This window comes from Lissotriton vulgaris, chromosome 3_1 (genome assembly GCF_964263255.1).
Source record: "Lissotriton vulgaris chromosome 3_1, aLisVul1.2, whole genome shotgun sequence".
In the NCBI taxonomy this organism is placed as follows: domain Eukaryota; kingdom Metazoa; phylum Chordata; class Amphibia; order Caudata; family Salamandridae; genus Lissotriton; species Lissotriton vulgaris.
Window position 1 is genome coordinate 373409401 of NC_141689.1, and position 18386 is coordinate 373427786.

At 49.8% G+C, this 18386-nt stretch overlaps 1 protein-coding gene across 1 annotated transcript in view; it reads left to right on the forward strand.

Annotated features, from left to right (window-relative positions):
• Positions 1-18386, forward strand: part of CCDC152 (coiled-coil domain containing 152) — an 843580-nt gene that overhangs the window by 260217 nt on the left and 564977 nt on the right. The window contains exon 5 of the mRNA XM_086963471.1: positions 10464-10528. Coding sequence (XP_086819597.1) covers positions 10464-10528 — 65 coding nt within the window. The remainder of the gene's footprint in view (positions 1-10463; positions 10529-18386) is intronic.

Below are 18386 nucleotides of genomic sequence, written 5' to 3' on the forward strand. Positions count from 1 at the left end.
ATGATGTTTAGCGAGACAAAATAGTGAGTCGCACGCGGCCGCAAAAACCGTTTGCGATTATCGAAAATCGCAGAAAAATCGAAATTTTCGGCAACATCCGTGTCGGATTTGTGATATCGCAAAGAGCGATATCGCTAATTGCGAGATCGCAAAAAGCGAGATCGCAAAATCGCGAGATCCGGAAAACGGGAAGTCGCATTTCGAGCACAGTAATGACATCACAACCAGGAAGCAGCCAGTTCCCACCCCCATTCACCACAGTGAGGCAGACCTCGAGGCAGCAACAGAGACAGCTCCTGCAAGGACACCTTGGACTACCACTTTCAACTGCACTGCAGCAATGGCTGAGGAGGCAGTACCTGGGCCCAGCAACACCACCGGGCGCAAGAGAAAACTAAAGTTCTCCGAGCAGGAGTTGGAGCACTTAATTGAAGGGGTGGTGGATAACCACTCCAAACTGTTCGGGAGAGAGTCGAGGAGGGTGCCCGAGCAGGAGAAGCGCAGGATCTGGGTCGCAATAGCGGCCGCAGTGAACTCTGTGGGTGTGGCCGACAGGTCAATAGATGAATTGAAGAAAAGGTGGTACGACCTCCGAGGTCGTGCCAAAGAGAAGGTGGCGGAGAGGCTGGGTGAGTCCCCGGCCACTGGAGGGGGAGGACCTACAGTCCCTCCAAACACCCCCATGGAGGATCGCGTAGAAGACATGCTGGAGGCTGAGGCCTGCATTGGAGTCACCCAATTGGACTCATCCCGCCCCACCCAAGAGAGCCAAGGTAAGTGGCATGCGACTGCGACCCTGTCCCCTATGAATGGCCATGACCCTATAGCCTCCCATAATGTTCCAAAGTCATGCCATCGGTGCACATTAGGTAATGCGCTAAAGCATTGTGGGACATGTAGTGTGGCCACAATGTACAAGTACCCCAATGCAGCCAGACAGGTTCAAAAGTACGCAATGCCATAGCCAGTCAGGGAATGTCACCCAGCATGCATGTAGCAACTGCACGTGTGACAGATACATGCAACTAATGAACGTCCATTTCCCCTCACAGGTGGCGCAGACAGCAGCGACAGCGAGATGCTGATCATAGATGAGCAAGCACAGGATGACGAGGAGGCGCCGTTACCAACACAGCCTCCAGCGTCTGCCGCAGCACCAACCCCTGCAGCCCGGCACCCTACCACTGTGCCTCCAGCCACTGCAGCAGCACCAACCCCTGCAGCCCGGCACCCTAACACTGTGCCTCCAGCCACTGCCGCAGCACCAACCCCTGCAGCCCGGCACACTACCACTGTGCCTCCAGCCACTGCCGCAGCACCAACCCCTGCAGCCCGGCACCCTACCACTGTGCCTCCAGCCACTGCCGCAGCACCAACCCCTGCAGCCCGGCACCCTACCACTGTGCCTCCAGCCACTGCCGCAGCACCAACCCCTGCAGCCCGGCACCCTACCACTGTGCCTCCAGCCACTGCCGCAGCACCAACCCCTGCAGCCCGGCACCCTACCACTGTGCCTCCAGCCACTGCCGCAGCACCAACCCCTGCAGCCCGGCACCCTACCACTGTGCCTCCAGCCACTGCCGCAGCACCAACCCCTGCAGCCCGGCACACTACCACTGTGCCTCCAGCCACTGCCGCAGCACCAACCCCTGCAGCACGGTACCCTACCACTGTGCCTCCAGCCACTGCCGCAGCACCAACCCTTGCAGCCCGGCACCCTACCACTGTGCCTCCAGCCACTGCCGCAGCACCAACCCCTGCAGCCCGGCACACTACCACTGTGCCTCCAGCCTCTGCCGCACCAGCAATGCCTAGCTTGACTCCACCAGCAGCTGGCGCAACCACATCAGGCGCCGCGACAGAGGCGACACAGCGGCCACCCACTGTGGCAGGCCAGCAAAGCAGGGGTGGCAGGGCTCGCCTGCAGACCAATGCTCCCAGCACCAGGAGGGGGAATGGACAGCGGCTGCCGAGCATGAGTGTTGAACGTCAAATGCTCCGGATTCACCAGCTGCAGGCACGCCGGCAGGGGGCCATACAGGTGCAGCTGTACAACATTGGCCGCAATGTGGCAGTTGTGGGGGACCGGATGGACCGCATGACGGCAGCCATGGCAGGTGTGGGGGAGGGGATGGCCCGCATGACTGCAGCCATGGAGGCCAACACAGCTGCTGTGATTACACAGCGCAACACAGCCCGCCGCCGCCACCGTCAGCTACTGACCCGGCTGACGGCTTACACTCGTCAAACTATGTTATGTTATGTTATGTTATGTTATGTTATGTTATGTTATAACGCTCTTGTATAGCGCGCGGCTACTCGAAAAGAGTGTCCCGGCGCTTTCCACCTGCAACTCAGAATAAAAATAACACAACACAGCAAAAAGAATAAGAAAAGAACTGAAACAGAAACAGTAAGAACAGCCTAAAGATTAAAAAGCCAGGTCTTCAGGCTCTTCCTGAACTGGAGCAAATTGGCAGTGCTGCGCAGCGAAAGAGGAAGCGAGTTCCACAGCTGGGGAGCTTTGCAGCTGAAAGAGCGCCCTCCCGTGCGGGCCTTCCTCACCCGAGGGACCACCGCTTTATAAAGGGATTCCGAACGCAAGGAGCGGACTGGTCGATAAAAGGCCAGTCTCCGCCGCAGGTATCCAGCCCCTGATCCAAACAGAGCTTTGTGCATCAAAGTCAGGGATTTGAACTGGATCCGTTTCCGGATAGGCAGCCAGTGTAGCGCCTGTAGCAGGCCGGAGGCTCGGGCTCGTCTACGCAGGCCAAAAATAGCCCGGGCGGCAGAGTTCTGTACCACCTGAAGGCGCTGAACTAGGTAATCAGGGAGGCCTAGAATGAGGGCATTAGCATAGTCTAGCCTAGAGCCAACGAGAGCCTACACAGTAATACGCCTGTGCTCCTCAGACAGCAGGGGCAGGAATTTACGGAGCATTTTCAAAATTCCATAACAGGTGCCAGCCAGACCCAGAATATGTGTTCTCAGCGACAGCTGGTTGTCCAGCTTGACACCCAGATTTTTAGCCACCAAGGAAGACTGAGCAGGAGGACTCATGTCGGACGGCCACCAGTGCTGCCACTCCGGATCGGCAACGCAACCGAAGAATAGAACCTCGGACTTGCTTGAGTTGGCCCTTAGACTGTTCCGTTGGAACCAGTCAAAGACCAATTCAAGACAGTCCCGAATTCTCCCTCCATCAAACTCCTGGTCTTTCCTGCATGTGAAGAGGAGTTGCGTGTCGTCGGCGTAGGAGACGATCTGGGCCCCATATGCTTCCACCAAGGCCGCCAAAGGGGACATAAAGATGTTAAACAACGTGGGGCTCAACACAGAGCCCTGTGGAACCCCAACTCCCAGTGGCGGCATCTCGGCAGAGCTCTGGGAAACCCAGACCGTCTGGCGGCGGCCTTCAAGGAAAGATGTGAACCACCTGAGCGCCGTCCCCCTAAGGCCGATGTCATAAAGCCTCGCTAAGAGCGCCCTATGGGGGACGGTGTCGAAGGCCGCCGATAGGTCTAACATGACCAACATGGCCCTCCCGCCGACATCCAGAGTCTCCCTGATGATCTCAGTGACCTCTAGCAATGCCGTTTCCGTACTAAAATTAGGACGGAAACCGGATTGGGATGGGTGGAGCAGATTGTTAGCTTCCAGAAAGCTCGACAGGACACCGTGGATGTGTTTTTCCGTGATCTTCGCGAGGGCCGGAAGAAGTGAAATTGGCCTATAATTGGCCAGAACCTCGGCGTCGAGACCCGGTTTTTTTAGGAGGGGGATCACCATCGCTCTTTTCCAAGAGCTAGGGACCCTCCCCTCCCTCAAAGAGGCGTTGAGGATGGGATTAACCAGCGGGTTCACCATCGCTGCCATCCCAGCCAAACATTTGGCGGGGCAGGGGTCAAGTGGCGAGCCAGATTTCAGATTGGCCAGCAGCTGCCTGGATACATCGCTGGAAACAGCAGGAAAATCAGACAGCACTCCCGCCGGTGTGTGCGGAAGTCCGCAACCAACCCCGGTGACGCCGCTTCCATCCTCCGGTCCTTCCACAAAGAAGGCCTGAATCGCCTTGATCTTATTAGTAAATTATTGGCAATGCCACCTCGCAGCTATCGCGCCGGTCCCTGGCGAAGCAGCAGCAGCTCATACAATGCTGCGAGGATGTGGCCAGGGTACTTGAGCACCTCACCACTGCCGTGATGGCACTTCCCCCTGCTCTACCTCCCACTGTCGGGGGTGACAATGCCAGTGAGGGCACATCAAGTGTGAGCAGCCACTCTGCCTCACACGTAGGGGCGTTGAGACGCAGCACCAGGCCTACTGCAGGGACACGTGCGGTGGCTGAGGATGAGCCGGAGAGGCGCACGGGTGCTTCGCGCCGGAGGCGCACCTGACTGAATTGTACTTGTACAGGCACAGTCACTCTGTAAGCATAGGCAGGAGATTGCAGATCTGATAATTGATTTTAAACTGGACATTCTTTTTGTCACAGAAACGTGGACGGATAATTCATCCGAGCCAGATCTGGCAATTGCAGTACCCGATGGATACAAAGCTTACCGCCAGGATAGAGTCAGGAAAAAGGAGGTGGACTGGCTATTATAGCCAGAGAACGATTTTCTGTTAGAACAAACCCAATTCCATCTACCTTCTGTGAATCCATGTAGTTTGGCGTCAAGTTATCAGCCCTTTTTAATTTTAAAGGAATACTGATATATCGCCCCCCTGGAACGAAGACAGGATTCCTCGCTAATATCAATACCATAATGGAATCAGTTGCCACCGAAAGTTCGTTCACGGTCCTAGGCGACCTGAATTTTCATTTGGAACAAGGCAATCAAACTGATACATCCACCTTAATTTCTGATATGGAAATACTGGGGTTAAAACAACTGGTCACCTCCCCCACCCACTCGGCGGGCCATACTTTGGATGCCATATTCTCCAACGTTGAAGGTCTACAAATAACAGATATCCTGCCCATGTCGTGGACAGACCACCACGCCATACTCGCTAAGCTCACCATTAATACCCTTCCTAACAAAAAACCAGCTCCAATATCTCAAAAATCTTTTAAAGACTGGAAAAACATAAATCAGGACGACCTCAGAACAAACTTGGACCAAACCCGCCCAATGGTGTCCACCGACCCCAATACGGCACTACAACAATTTCAGACCTGGTTGGGCCAGGCAACAAATCAATTAGCTCCCACCAAATTACTATCTAGAAATAGAGCTAAACCCACCGCCCCATGGTATACCGAGGAATTAAGGCTACAAAAACAAACTAACAGGAACAAGGAAAGGCTTTGGAGGAAAACTTACGACACAGCCAGCAAAATGTGCTATAAAGAGTCATTGGCGCTTTATAAAGTTATGATCATAAAGGCAAAAAAAGCTTTTTATTCAGACCAAATCCATAAAGCTAAAAACTCAAGCAGACAATTGTACCAAATTACCAAATCATTGTCAGGCAACACTCCTGATCTTACTCCTCCTCCTTCACAAGCATTGTGTGACTCTCTAGCCACCTTTTTCTTCACCAAGGTTGATGATATTTATCAAGCCTTCACCGCCAAATCACCTTCAAGGAGAGCCAACCCCCCCACGCCACCTCCGGCAAACATTTTTCCCAGTTTTCAAGCAGTCACAAGTGACCACATAAGAACAATTGTGTCAACAATCAAAACAGGATCTGCATTGGACCCCTGCCCTTTTTCAGTCCTCCCGCCTGTAATGGAGTCCATTATCCCAGTAATCACACAAGTCTGCAATTCCATTCTGCTCTCAGGGACATATCCGGACCCGCTAAAAAACACCTTATTAAAACCCCTATTAAAAAAACCTTCCCTTGACAAAAATGAACTGAAAAACTATAGGCCCATTGCGAGTCTCCCGTTCGTAGCTAAAGTAATTGAAAAGGCTATGAATTCCCAGTTAACGGAATATATTGAAAAACATCACCTCCTGGACGACACTCAATTCGGTTTTCGGAAGTACCACGGGACCAAAACAGCCTTGATTAAGGCTGCTGACGATATCAGGGCAATCAGGGATCAAGGTGGGACAGCGATCCTGGTAATGCTGGATCTATCTGCAGCTTTCGACACGGTCGACCACACCATCCTGGTCGACCGTGTCGGAAGGCTCGGCATCTGTCATTCCGCCAAAGACCTGCTTGCGTCTTTTCTGGCTAGAAGAACACAGGCGGTGACCTTAGGCCCTTTCCAATCGGCGCTACTTTCGTCACCATGTGGAGTTCCCCAAGGCTCATCCCTTAGTCCGACACTATTCAACATCTATGTGTCGGACCTTGCTAATGTCATCAAAGCACACGGGATGAGCCTAACCTCCTATGCTGACGACACGCAGTTGGTATTAGCCATCAAAGGCGATGGAGATCTAGTGGCAAAGAAATTTAAAAATGAAATGCTTGACATAGGAGAATGGATGGCTACCAACTGTTTAAAATTGAACTCAGAAAAAACTGAGGTAGTCATCTTTGGATCTCTTCTCCCAGCCTGGCCATCCTGTTGGTGGCCAGAAGCCTTTGGCACTCCCCCGAGCCCGACAGCCAAAGTCAGGAATCTAGGAGTCACTTTCGACGAAGGACTTAACTTTATGGACCATGCAAATAAAACAGTATCTACAGCCTATCACAAACTGAAGATGATCAGGAAGATTCGCCCTTTTCTCCCGGAGACAGCCATCAAAACATTGGTCAGCTCCTTAGTTCTGTCAACTCTGGACTACTGCAACGGTTTATTCCTCAATGCACAGTCCAGAGTCATAAGGAAACTACAATCCATACAGAATGCGGCAGCACGCCTGCTCTCTAGAAAGACCAAATACGAGCCCATATCAAAAATCATAAAGGAATACCATTGGTGACAATCCGGAATAGAATACATTTCAAGTCCTTATGTATAGTTTACAAGGCACTCAAAAATCAAGGACCACATTTTCTGAAAGAGCAACTCCAATTCTACAAACCAAGTAGACTGCTTCGATCTGCCACCCTCAACCAGCTAGTCATTCCACGCTCCAAAACAGTGTCCTGGGGCGATCGCCGCTTTCTAGTAGCAGCTCTGAAATTGTGGAATACCCTCCCCCAAAATATCAGGTTGAGTCCTTCCCTTCTTTACTTCCCTAAACTTTTAAAGACCTGGCTGTTTGACCAATGACTCCCCACTACTCTCTTTAGGTCTCCTCTTTACAAGTAAGTAATTTTCAGCGCCGAGACGCCTGCGGGTATTTGTCGCGCTTTAGAAATGTCAAAAAATAAATAAATAAATAAACAGGCTGAACATAAGCCTGCCCTGTGTATTGGACGCAGCAGTATGCTGAAATACTGTTTGCAATGGAAGGATGGCACCTGGAACCATTATTGTGATTCAAACAATAATATTTAATTTACCATCACACATTGGCGTTGTGTCATTATTAAATTTTGCATGCAATTGTGATTTGTTGGGTGAGGGGAGAGGGTGCACTAGAAACTGTTCATTGTGATGTGGTTGCGGCGTCTGTGGCCTTCAGCTGGGTTCTCCCCATGTGCATGGCGCGCATGTGCAGGTGGCCGGTCGTCCCCTTCCGATTCACTGCCAGAGATGTCGACAGGTATCCGGCGCTTGGTAGCAATGTTGTCTAGGATAGCACACACAGCCACAATGCGGCAGCACACTTCAGGACTGTAGTACATGGCTCCACCTGTCTTGTGAAGTATGCGGAATCTGCTCTTCAGTAGCCCAAAAGTTCTCTCAATGCAATTCCTTGTGCGTATGTGTGATACGTTGTAACGCCGTTGCTGTGGTGTAGCAGGGTTGAGGTATGGGGTGAGGAGGTATTCACGCAGGGCGTAGCCACTGTCACCTGAATGAGAGGAGCAGAGGGTGAGTGCCTGTGCAGCGCAGCTACTTCATCGCACTGTGACATTGTGGGCAAAGTGTACTTACCAAGTAGGTGTCCTTCCCCAAAGTCTCCCCTGGCCATTCGTGTTTGGAGGCCGCTGTGCCGGAATATGAATGAGTCATATGTACTCCCCGGGTACTGTGCCACTATGTCCGTGATGTATGTCTTTGCATTGCAGACCATCTGGATGTTGAGGGAGTGGTAGGGCTTGCGATTGTGGTACATGTACTCCGTTGCAGCTGGTGGGCAGATGTGGATGTGGGTACAGTCAATGCATCCTATCACGTGTGGGAAATGCGCAACATTGTAGAATTGTAGCTTGGTCTCATCCATTTCCTGTTGGCTTGTTGGAAATTTGATGTGGTGGTGTAGCTGGGTCAGCATTGCGTCAAGGAAACTCCCTAGGCAGCGGGACATGGTGGGCTGGGATATCCCCCCAGCAGCCGCAACTATCCCCTGGAAGCTCCCGGAGGCCAGGAGGTGCAGGCTACACAATACCTGGACATGTGTTGGCACGGCATTGGTCCGCCTTGTTGGGTGCTGCATCAGGGGGTCAAGGTCCTGAATTAGCTTGATGATCATTGCCCCATTCAGGCGGTACTTTGCGTAAATTTGCTCTCTGGTTTGGCCCAGCAGGGTGACCCGCTGGCGGAAGATCCTGGCCTGGATTCTGCGTCTCCTCCGTGTTGCTCGCTGTAGCCTTCGCCGCCTGACCACCATGTACTTTCCTGGCATTGTGACGCTCCTTATGCTGATGCTGCTTCTCCTTAAGTGTGTTTGGGCAGGCCAGCACCAGTTGCTGATAGGCCAACGGTTTAAAAAAAAAAATGTACTATGGGTTTGATGGTTACCACCTGCTTTGGGTTGTCCTTAAATTGCGCCTCGCAAAATGCGATTTTGGGTTTTTTCGCTAATTGCGATTTGTCATGAATCCCGATTGCGAGGAATTTGCGATTTCGCTATTATTTTCGCAGAATCCGTGATTTCTCGCTATTTCCGATTCGCAAATGGTCTTCTGCCGGGATTCTGCGAATATTTTAGCGATTTCGCAATTCTGTGTTTGCGAATTCGCAATTTTCATGGTGAATTCCGATTATGGGAATTGCGCCCGCGATAGCATTTTCGCAGCTATTGCGAGCGCAATTTAGCTTCATGAATCAGGCCGTCAGTCTCCAGCTGAAAAACTGGGAAAGCTGGTGGTCCAGGCGAGAGACGAAGAGGTCCACTGAAAAGGGACCCCAGAAGCTTTGTAAATCCGCAAACTCTCCCAGATGCAATTGCCAGAGGCTTTGGTCGTGAAAGTGACGCGAGTGGAAGTCTGCCACCTGATTGCTTTGTCCGGGCAGATACTCCGCTGTGACTGAAATGTGATGATCCAGACAAAATTGCCAAAGGTTCGTGCAAGGTCCGATAAGGCCCTCGAGCGCGTGCCTCCCAGATGGTTGATATAGTGGACCGCTGATATATTGTCCATCTTGAGGAGTACGCAAGAATGGATGTAGTCTTTGGTCCAACATTTGATCGCGAACGATCTTGCTAAAAGCTCGAGACAGTTGATGTGCAACTGTTGTTCCGATTGAGACCACACACCTCCCGTGGTGAATTCGCCACATCTCGCACCCCATACTGATCTGCTCGCGTCGGACTCTATGACCAAATCCGGAGTGGACCTAACGATGGCGCGCCCATTACATGCTTCTATGTTGGCGAGCCACCACTTTAGTTCTTCCCTGGCCTCTGATGACAAGTACACCTTGTGAAAATAAGGACGACTCTTGCGCAGACGAGCCGTCTTGAGGCACTGCAGAGCTCTGTAGTGAATAGGCCTGGGAAAAATGGCCTGGATGGAAGCCGACAGAAGGCCCACCAGCCGAGCTACCTACTGGAGGTAAATCTTGAGTCCGAGCCAGAGCCCTTCGAATCTCGTGTGGAATCTTTGTCATCTTGCGAGACGGAAGGTAAAGCAACAAGGGGCCGCACGAGACTCTAAACGACTAATGGCGAGCGCGCGCCCCTCACCACCGCGCTGTGAAGGAAACGGCACAATAAGCACATCGGCAAACAGATAATCAAAGCGGCAAACTATAGCCTAACATGAAAAGGAAAACTTCAAGGGCGAATATATATAAGACAATGCCACAATAAACAGTATAAGGAGAAAAAGCAAATGCGTGACTTATCTTGGCTGCAAGCAGCGAAGAAAGAGGACGCATAGACAGAGGCAGAGGACTATCAGCGCCAGGGGAATATCTGATTGGTGCGGATGAAAGGACACTATCTGTTGGCACGCAATTGTTCAACTGTTTATTCCCTATGATTTATGGGAATGTTGATTTGTCTGACTTTAAAATGGCTGCTGTTGAATAAAAGTGAAGAAAGATAAAGCATAATCCTCGCCTCCGGTCCTGACATAGAATACCGTCACCGTATAGATATAAGTAACAAAGGTCAAATTGAAGGATTTTAAAGGAGTGTCTTAGTATTATTCCTGAAGCCGCTTCTACGTAATCATAAATAGTCTCATTCTTGGTTATCTTTTTTCCCTAGATGAAAATGAAAGACTTAAAAATAAGACACACCTTTTGGAGGAAAAATTAAATGCTTGTGAACAGGTGAGTTCATTCTCTTGCAGATTGTTCATCTTTCGATCCATATTCTGAAAACCGGCATGCATTCTCTGACATAAATATCTCTGTATATTTTTCATGATTATTCTGTATGTAGGATGCAACCATTTCTATGTATATTTCAGTATCTTCATGAATGTTGGATGTGTTATGCATCACCTACTTTTTTACACACTTCCTTCTGTGCAGCAACCTCATGACTCTAAAAGCATTGGCCATTCCAATACCTTGACATTTGCACTGCATGCTATTTTGTTTTGCCATTGCTTGATTGTGTGGTGATGAGCTATAGAAGACAAAAGCATCTAGAACAAGCAATTGCAATGTAATAGGTCCTGCATTTACGCAGTTTGAGCTATTGACATTGCAAATCACAATGCCTTTCATTTTAGTTTTAGTTTTAAAAACATAAATAAAAGGCATTGTCATTTACAATGCCAATAGCTTAAAGTTGTGTAACTGCGAGACCTATTGCATTGCAAATGTTGGTTTACATTACTATTAGCAACTCTCATGACGCACAATGGTGATCACTGCTTGTAAACTTGGACATAGTGGTCACTATTGTAATCTTGTCTAAAGTGGTCACTGTTACAACAGTAATATTAGTAGCTGGTGATGATTTCTGTTCAACATAGGAAGTTCTTATTACAAAAACGGTAGGAGACCTCTGGTATAGTCATTTGCAGTGACTTTGTAAATGTTAAGTCTTTTATACCATAGGCCCATAATGCTTTCCTAAGTGTAAAGCACAAGTTGTGGTGTGCCTGGGGTAAGTGTGTACTGTAGAGAACCCCAACCCTAGTGCTGCCTTTTTGAAGACCAGAATTTGCAGTTTTGAGCGTTTCCCTGAAACTGCGTAGAGCAAGTGCTTCTTTCTGCAAGTTGGAGAAAACTGCCCTCTTGGCAATCAGAATAGGAGCCACACAACCAAGACCCTAAATAAACAGCCATTGGAAATGCAATAGGGCTCGCATTTGTTAGAGGTGGGGCTACTGGCATTACAAATGACAATGTTTTTTTACCTATGCAATAGAAATGCTCTCCCCACCTTCATAAAATTAAGACATAATTTTGGTGTATTTTTATGTAGTACACCTGCAATAGTGCGGTAGCGCTGGGAGTGAAAATGGCAATTCCAAATCTACGTTGAAAATAGACACCCATAAATAACGTTTGCTGCTGCAGAGAAATGACGCTCCTTGGTGCTGTGCCAGACCCGGATATGTTGGAATATTTTGGAACTACCTGAACAACCAATGGCTTTTGACCACTATGTGGTACATGTGCGCTGTAAAGCCGATCACGTGTCTCCAGTTTGACCTTCCTTTTGCCAGACCCCAATCTGCAGCTTGCTTCTTCTGTGCTGTGGGTGGTGAGCAGACCTCAGCAGAGCAGCCAGACACACCCTCCAAGCAACCTTTCAGTAAATTACATACACAGGCAGCTGTGTTGCAAATGTCCTTCACGCAGACCAGTTCCAGTTCAGGCCACAATAGTGCAAGGCTCCCCCTACACAAAAGAGTTCTAGCGGTCACAACTATACATATTACATCCCCAAGCAACACCATTTTTTGGTGGTCTATATAAGGTCATGTAAAAAAAGGGACAGTTTGAAATATATCGTAAGTTGTACAACATGCTAATAAGTGGAGGCCTGCTGCCCATATAAAACACGGGCATTGCTTTTCGTATATGGAACTGCTAACGTATATAATAAAAAGTAAAAAACGCATACTGTTTAAAATCTGCAAACACGTGTATTTTACGTGCATGCCAAAAAACTTGAAAAGCAGTACTGTGAACGCTGCTGATCAGCTAAGCTACCAAAACCAAGGAAGTGCAACTGTCTAGGAACACTTGCATTTTGATGGAAATTGCTTGTAAAAGTAAAAAAAAAAAAATCACGGTTTTGCCTGTAAACAAAATGTCCTACCCAAAGAAAAGGTTTCTGTTCTCTTTCTTAGGCCGGCTAACACAAAAACATTTTATCGAAAACTGCCACCTAAAGCTAACGCCTAATAAGAGCCCGGGCACCTTTGTCATCTCAAACTAAGCCTTTGGAAAGCGGATGTAACCAGCACCGTGAAAGTGGCTGAAGCTGCACAGGCCGCACAAGAGACTGTTTTGAGCCAGAAATGGTGATGAAAAGGCACACCAGGGAAAATAAAAGTTACATATTGCAAACAAAAGTACGTTTTGCGTCCCCAAGTGCCACAATTTTGTGGTGGTCTAAACTCATGGGAAAAAAGTGACATTTTTAATTTATCGTAAGTTGTACAACGAGCCAATAAGTCGAGGCCTGCTGCCTATGTAAAACACTGCCACTGCCTTTGTCATAGGGAACAGCTAACTCAAATAACACAAACTAAAAAACGCATACTGTTTAAAATTTGAAAACATGTGTATTTTGTGATTAGTTGTCGTTAAAATTAATATAAACGGAATGTCTGAGGTTTTTATGTACATTCACTCACAGACAACAAGGAACTGCAGCTGGCTGGGCACAGGTGCATTTTGTGTTAAGTCTCCTTTAAAATTAATATAAATGCAACTGCAAAATTTCTCACTGTTTGCCTTCAAAGAACATGCACTCTTCAATTGTACGGTGTATGTGCTGTTTCTGAGGCAGGCTAACACCAAAAACAATTTTTAAATAGCTGCTGCCTAATAAGAGCCCGGCACCTCAATTGTGACAAATTAAGCTCTAGGAAAGGGTCTGTAACCAGCACTGTGAACGCGTGCATGTATCTAAGCCACAAACAACAAAGAACTGCAGCTGGCTGGATTTGCCTTTTAAAGTAAAATCAATCAATCAACAACTTGTAAAGCACGCTACTTACCTGTGAGCGTCTCCAGACGCTGGGGGAGTGGGGTGCTGTTACCGTTCGAAGAGCCAGGTCTTGAGGAGCTTTCTGAAGGTGAGTAGGTCTTGGGTTGGCCGCAGATGGATGAAAAGGGTGTTCCAGGTCTTGGCGGCGAGGAAGGAGAAGGATCTGCCGCCAGAGGTTGTTCGTTGGATGCGCGGGTCTGCGGCCAGGGCGAGACCAGCGGAGCGGAGCTGGGGGTGGGGAGTTAGAAATTGAGTCTGTTGTTCAGGTAGGCTGGTCCGGTGTTGTGGAGTGCTTTGTGTGCGTGGGTGAGAAGCTTGAAGGTGATCTTCTTGCTGACCGGGAGCCAGTGAAGGTTTCTTAGGTGGGAGGTGATGTGGGTGCGGCGGGGGACGTTGAGGATCAATCGAGCGGAGGCGTTTTGGATGCATTGTAGTTGTCGGAGGTGTTTGGCCGGGATTCCTGCGTAGAGTGCGTTGCCGTAGTCCAGCCTGCTACTGACAAGGGCTTGGGTTACTGTTCTTCTTGTCTCGGTCGGGATCCACTTGTAGATCCTGCGAAGCATGCGGAGTGTGTTGTAGCAGGTGGATGAGATGGCGTTAACCTGCTTTGACATGGAGAGGGAGGAGTCGAGGATGAATCCTAGGTTGCGTGCTTGGTCCGTGGGTGTTGGGGCTGTTCCCAGTGTGGTTGGCCACCAGGAGTCGTCCCAGGCTGAGGGGGAGGGGCCTAGGATAAGGACCTCTGTCTTGTCCGAGTTCAGTTTGAGACGGCTACTCCTCATCCACTCGACGGCCTTCATTCCCTCGTGGAGGTTTGTTTTGGCAGTGTGTGGGTCCTTAGTGAGGGAGAGGATGAGCTGGGTGTCGTCGGCGTAGGAGATGATGTTCAGATCGTGTTGGTGGGCCACTTGTGCGAGGGGGGCCATGTAGAGGTTGAACAGGGTCGGGCTGAGTGATGAGCCCTGGGGTACGCCGCAGATGTTGTCGGTGGCTTCGGATCGGAAGGGCGGGAGGCGGACTCTCTGGGTTCTGCCGGAGAGGAAGGACGTGGTCCAGTCCAGAGCCTTCCTCTGGATTCCGGCTTCTTGGAGGCGTGTTCTTAGTGTGCTGTGGCAGACCGTGTTGAAAGCGGCTTATCGGTCCAGGAGGATGAGGGCTGAAGTTTTGCTGTTGTCTAGTTGGCGCCTGATGTCGTATGTGGCGGCGATGAGGGCAGTCTCGGTGCTGTAGTTGCATCTGAATCCGGACTGGGAAGTGTCTAGGATGTTGTTGTCCTTGAGGTGATGGGTCAGCTGCAAGTTGGCGATTTTCTCGATGACCTTCGCCGGGAAAGGGAGCAGGGAGATGGGTCGGAAGTTCTTGAGGTCCTTGGGGTCCGCCTTGGGTTTCTTGAGAAGCGCATTGATTTCAGCGTGCTTCCAGCTTTCTGGGAAAGTTGCTGTGTCGAAGGAGATGTTGATGACCTTCGGTAGATGGGGTGCGATGTTTGCGTCAGCTTTGTTGAAAACGTGGTGTGGGCAGGGGTCTGACGGTGATCCTGAGTGGATGGAGTTCATGGCCTTGCGTGCCTCTTCGTCGTTGACGTGGGACAAGGTGGTCAGCTGGTTGGTGCAGGTGGTGTCCTGGGTGGGGTCTGTTGTGGTTGGGGTGGCTGAAGAGTTGAAGCTGTCGTGGATGTCGGCGATCTTGCGATGGAAGAAGGTGGCCAGTGAGTGGCACAGATCTTGCGAGGGCAGGATGTCATTGGTGTTGGCGCTGGGGTTGGAGAGTTCCTTCACAATGTTGAACAGTTCTTTGCTGTTGTGTGCGTTGTTGTCCAGTCGGGTTTTGAAGGACGATCTCTTGGCTGATCTGATGAGGTGGTGATGTCTGCGGATGGCGTCTTTGTGGGCTGCGTGGCTGTCTGGTGTGCGGTCCTGGAGCCATTTCTTCTCCAGATTCCGGCATGCGCGTTTGGAAGTCTGGAGTTCTTCGGTGATCCAGGAGGCTTTCCTGCTGGGGTGGTTGCTGGAGGGTTTCTTGATTGGGGCAAAGGTGTTGGCGCAGTCGTCGATCCATTGTCTGAAGTTTTGGGCAGCGGCGTCTGTGGGGACGGTGGATGGGTTCTGGGCGAGGTTGGAGGTCAGCTGGTCTTCTGTGACTTTGCTCCAGCAGCGGCGAGGCAGTGGTTGGGTGCGGTGGTGCGTGGTAGGTTTTTTTAAGGCGAAGTGGATGCATCGATGGTCGGTCTAGTGGAGTTCGGTGGTGTGGTTGAAGGCGATGTGGGTGCTAGTGGAGAAGATGGGGTCAAGCGTGTGGCCGGCGGCGTGGGTGGGTTCAGTGACTAGTAGTCAGAGGCCGAGGTTGTCGATCAGGGTGGCGGAGTTGGCATTGTTCTTGTTCTCGAGGTGGAAGTTCAGATCCACGAGATGGAAATAGTCCGTGGAGGCGAGTACGTGGGTGCTGGCGAGGTCGGCAATGGAATCGCTGAAGAGGGCCAGTGGTCCAGGAGGTATGTAGATGAGTGTTCCTCTGAGGGTGGTGTTGGGGTCTGTGTGGATCCGGAAGTGAAGGTGTTCGGCTGAGTTGAGGGAGTCGTCTGCGAGGGTGTGGACCTGGAGGGTGGACTTGTGAACGATGGCTATTCCTCCGCCAGTTCCGTTGGTGCAGTCCCTTTGGGAAATCTTGTAGCTGTCCAGAATGGCTATGGCGATGTCGGGTGCAGAGGAATCGTTCTACCAAGACTCTGTCAGGAAGGCAACGTCTGGTGCGGTGGTGTCGAGCAGGTCCCAGAGCTCGACGGTGTGTTTGCGTGCGGAGCGGGTGTTGAGGAGTATGCAGCAGATGTGGTTGGCACCGGTCCTTGGTGGTTTGGTGGTTCTGTCGCAGGTGAAGTTCCAGGTGCGGCAGGAGAAGGGTTCGTGGGTGCGTTTCGGGGCAGCCTGGAAGCAGCAGTGGTCTCGGCCGATGTTGAGGGCGTGGAGGGTGTTGGCGTCGTATCGGAGTCTGGGGTCGCTGATCACCGCCGTGACCTTGGGTCAGATCTGTGGTTGTTTCTTATGTTTCTTATCTCCTGATTTATCTGAGGCCACGCCCCCTCGCCATCCCACTCCTGCCTCCCAGCTGCTCCTCCCTCCCCGCCATATAAGGCGGGGAGGAAGGAGTACCTAGGAGGCGGGAGCGGGGTGGCGAGGGGGCGTGGCCTCAGGGGCATCGGCAGAAAGAGCGGGGTACAGGGAGCAAGAGGGGGTGGGGGAACGAGCGGAACAAAAGGGTGGGAGAACGGAACAAAAAAGTACACAGCACAGAAAAGCAGATAAATCAGGAGATAAGAAACAACCACAGATCTGACCCAAAAAAATAACAAGCATTTACAATGCAATGGTCTCGGCATTATTAAAGGTAGAGCTATTGGCATTGCTCATGACATTTTTTTTAAAAACATAAATAAATGGTATTGTCATTTACAATGGCAATAGGTGAGCAAGTGGCACGGGAAAATGTTAAATGTCAATAGGTCTCTTACTATTTAATATTCCCCGTATTATTGTTCACCTGTGATTTCTTTATCAATAGTAAAAAAGTAGGGGTAGGTCCTATAAGCAGCCCCAGGTTTCTATCTGCAGCAATATCAGTTTCCATGGGGAAGGTTGGACTGGGCTGTACTACTGTTGTCCAAACATGCAAAACGAGAGCACAATTGAATACAAAGTAACTTTCAGAATATCAAACCAAATGAAAAATGCTCAACAAACAGTGCTTGGTCAGTAATTTAACAACCAAAACCTATTTGGCACCCTAACAGCTCTCATGTCCCTCCTTCAGTGTTCTCTTCTAGATAATCTTTTGATAACTCCTGGCTCTTACTGAAATTGCACCGTTGAAAAATACACAGAGGCTACTATATTACTGTAGGTCTGAGGTCTATATGTACTAACATATTTTCTCAAAGACACATAATGGGAGAACCCCTTTGATACATCAGGCCCCGTATTACTTTCTCAGAAAGTGGCAAATCACTTCCTTGGCACTTTTCCATCAATTTCTTTAGGTATTTTCCAGGGAAAGACATTGGGCCGGGGTGTCATCTTTTTATTTGGGTTCTAGTTTATCCTTTACTCTCTCCCTTTACGCATCTCTGAGGTATCTGGTGGGTGTTATACTTATTCAGAAAATTCAACAAAGTAGGTGTTACTGCATCTGGTAAATACTAATACCCTGTGGTGTGATATTTAACGGGCACTGTAAATACCTCCTGTTCCAAGTTAGCACTCACAATAGGGGGAATTACACGCTTATGTAAGTGCTTACCACACCAATTTCCACATGTACCAGAGTTTTTACCCATGTTTTATCCCAGTGAATTTTATCAGGATACACCTGCCTAACTGTACAGATGAACTTTATCAATGGTGAAATAAATCTTCATAATTATGCTTCTGCATGTTTGTGTAGGGATCAGAATTTAGCCCTCCGATCCTGCACAGATTCATAGAGAGGATTCGCCAAAGTTGATAAAGCCCATCATGGGAAGGCCTTCCGCTCAGTGGCGGGGAAGCAATGAGACATAAGTAATTAACAGGTGATGTGGCCACTTCTTTAATGGCCAAGCCCTTATTATTAATATGGAGGCCTTTGCTTGAATGGCCAACATATATGTGTGGTTAAAAAGAACATGTATGTTCCCTTTTTAGGTTTCTCCTGTCGAAAGCTGCACAGCAACGTTTCACGCAGGCAAAATCTTTTGTTTACAAGTATGTGGGGTTTGTCCCGCCTCTGTCTTCCAGTGGCTAGCTCCATAAATGGAGGCTAGCCATTGGAAGAGAGAGGCGTCCGTCATTCTGCGAGGCGACTCGTGGGCGTTCCGGTGATTTTTTCTCATCCAGCCCCTTTTAGCACGTCATTGCGGCGGCGGGCGTGTGTTTTTTTTTTTTTTAACCGTGTTGTTTTCGTCTTTTTCGAAGTGCCTTTAGCCGGGGAGCGGTCTGCGAGATTTAAGTTGCCAGGAAGTTGTTGTTATTTGCGATCAGG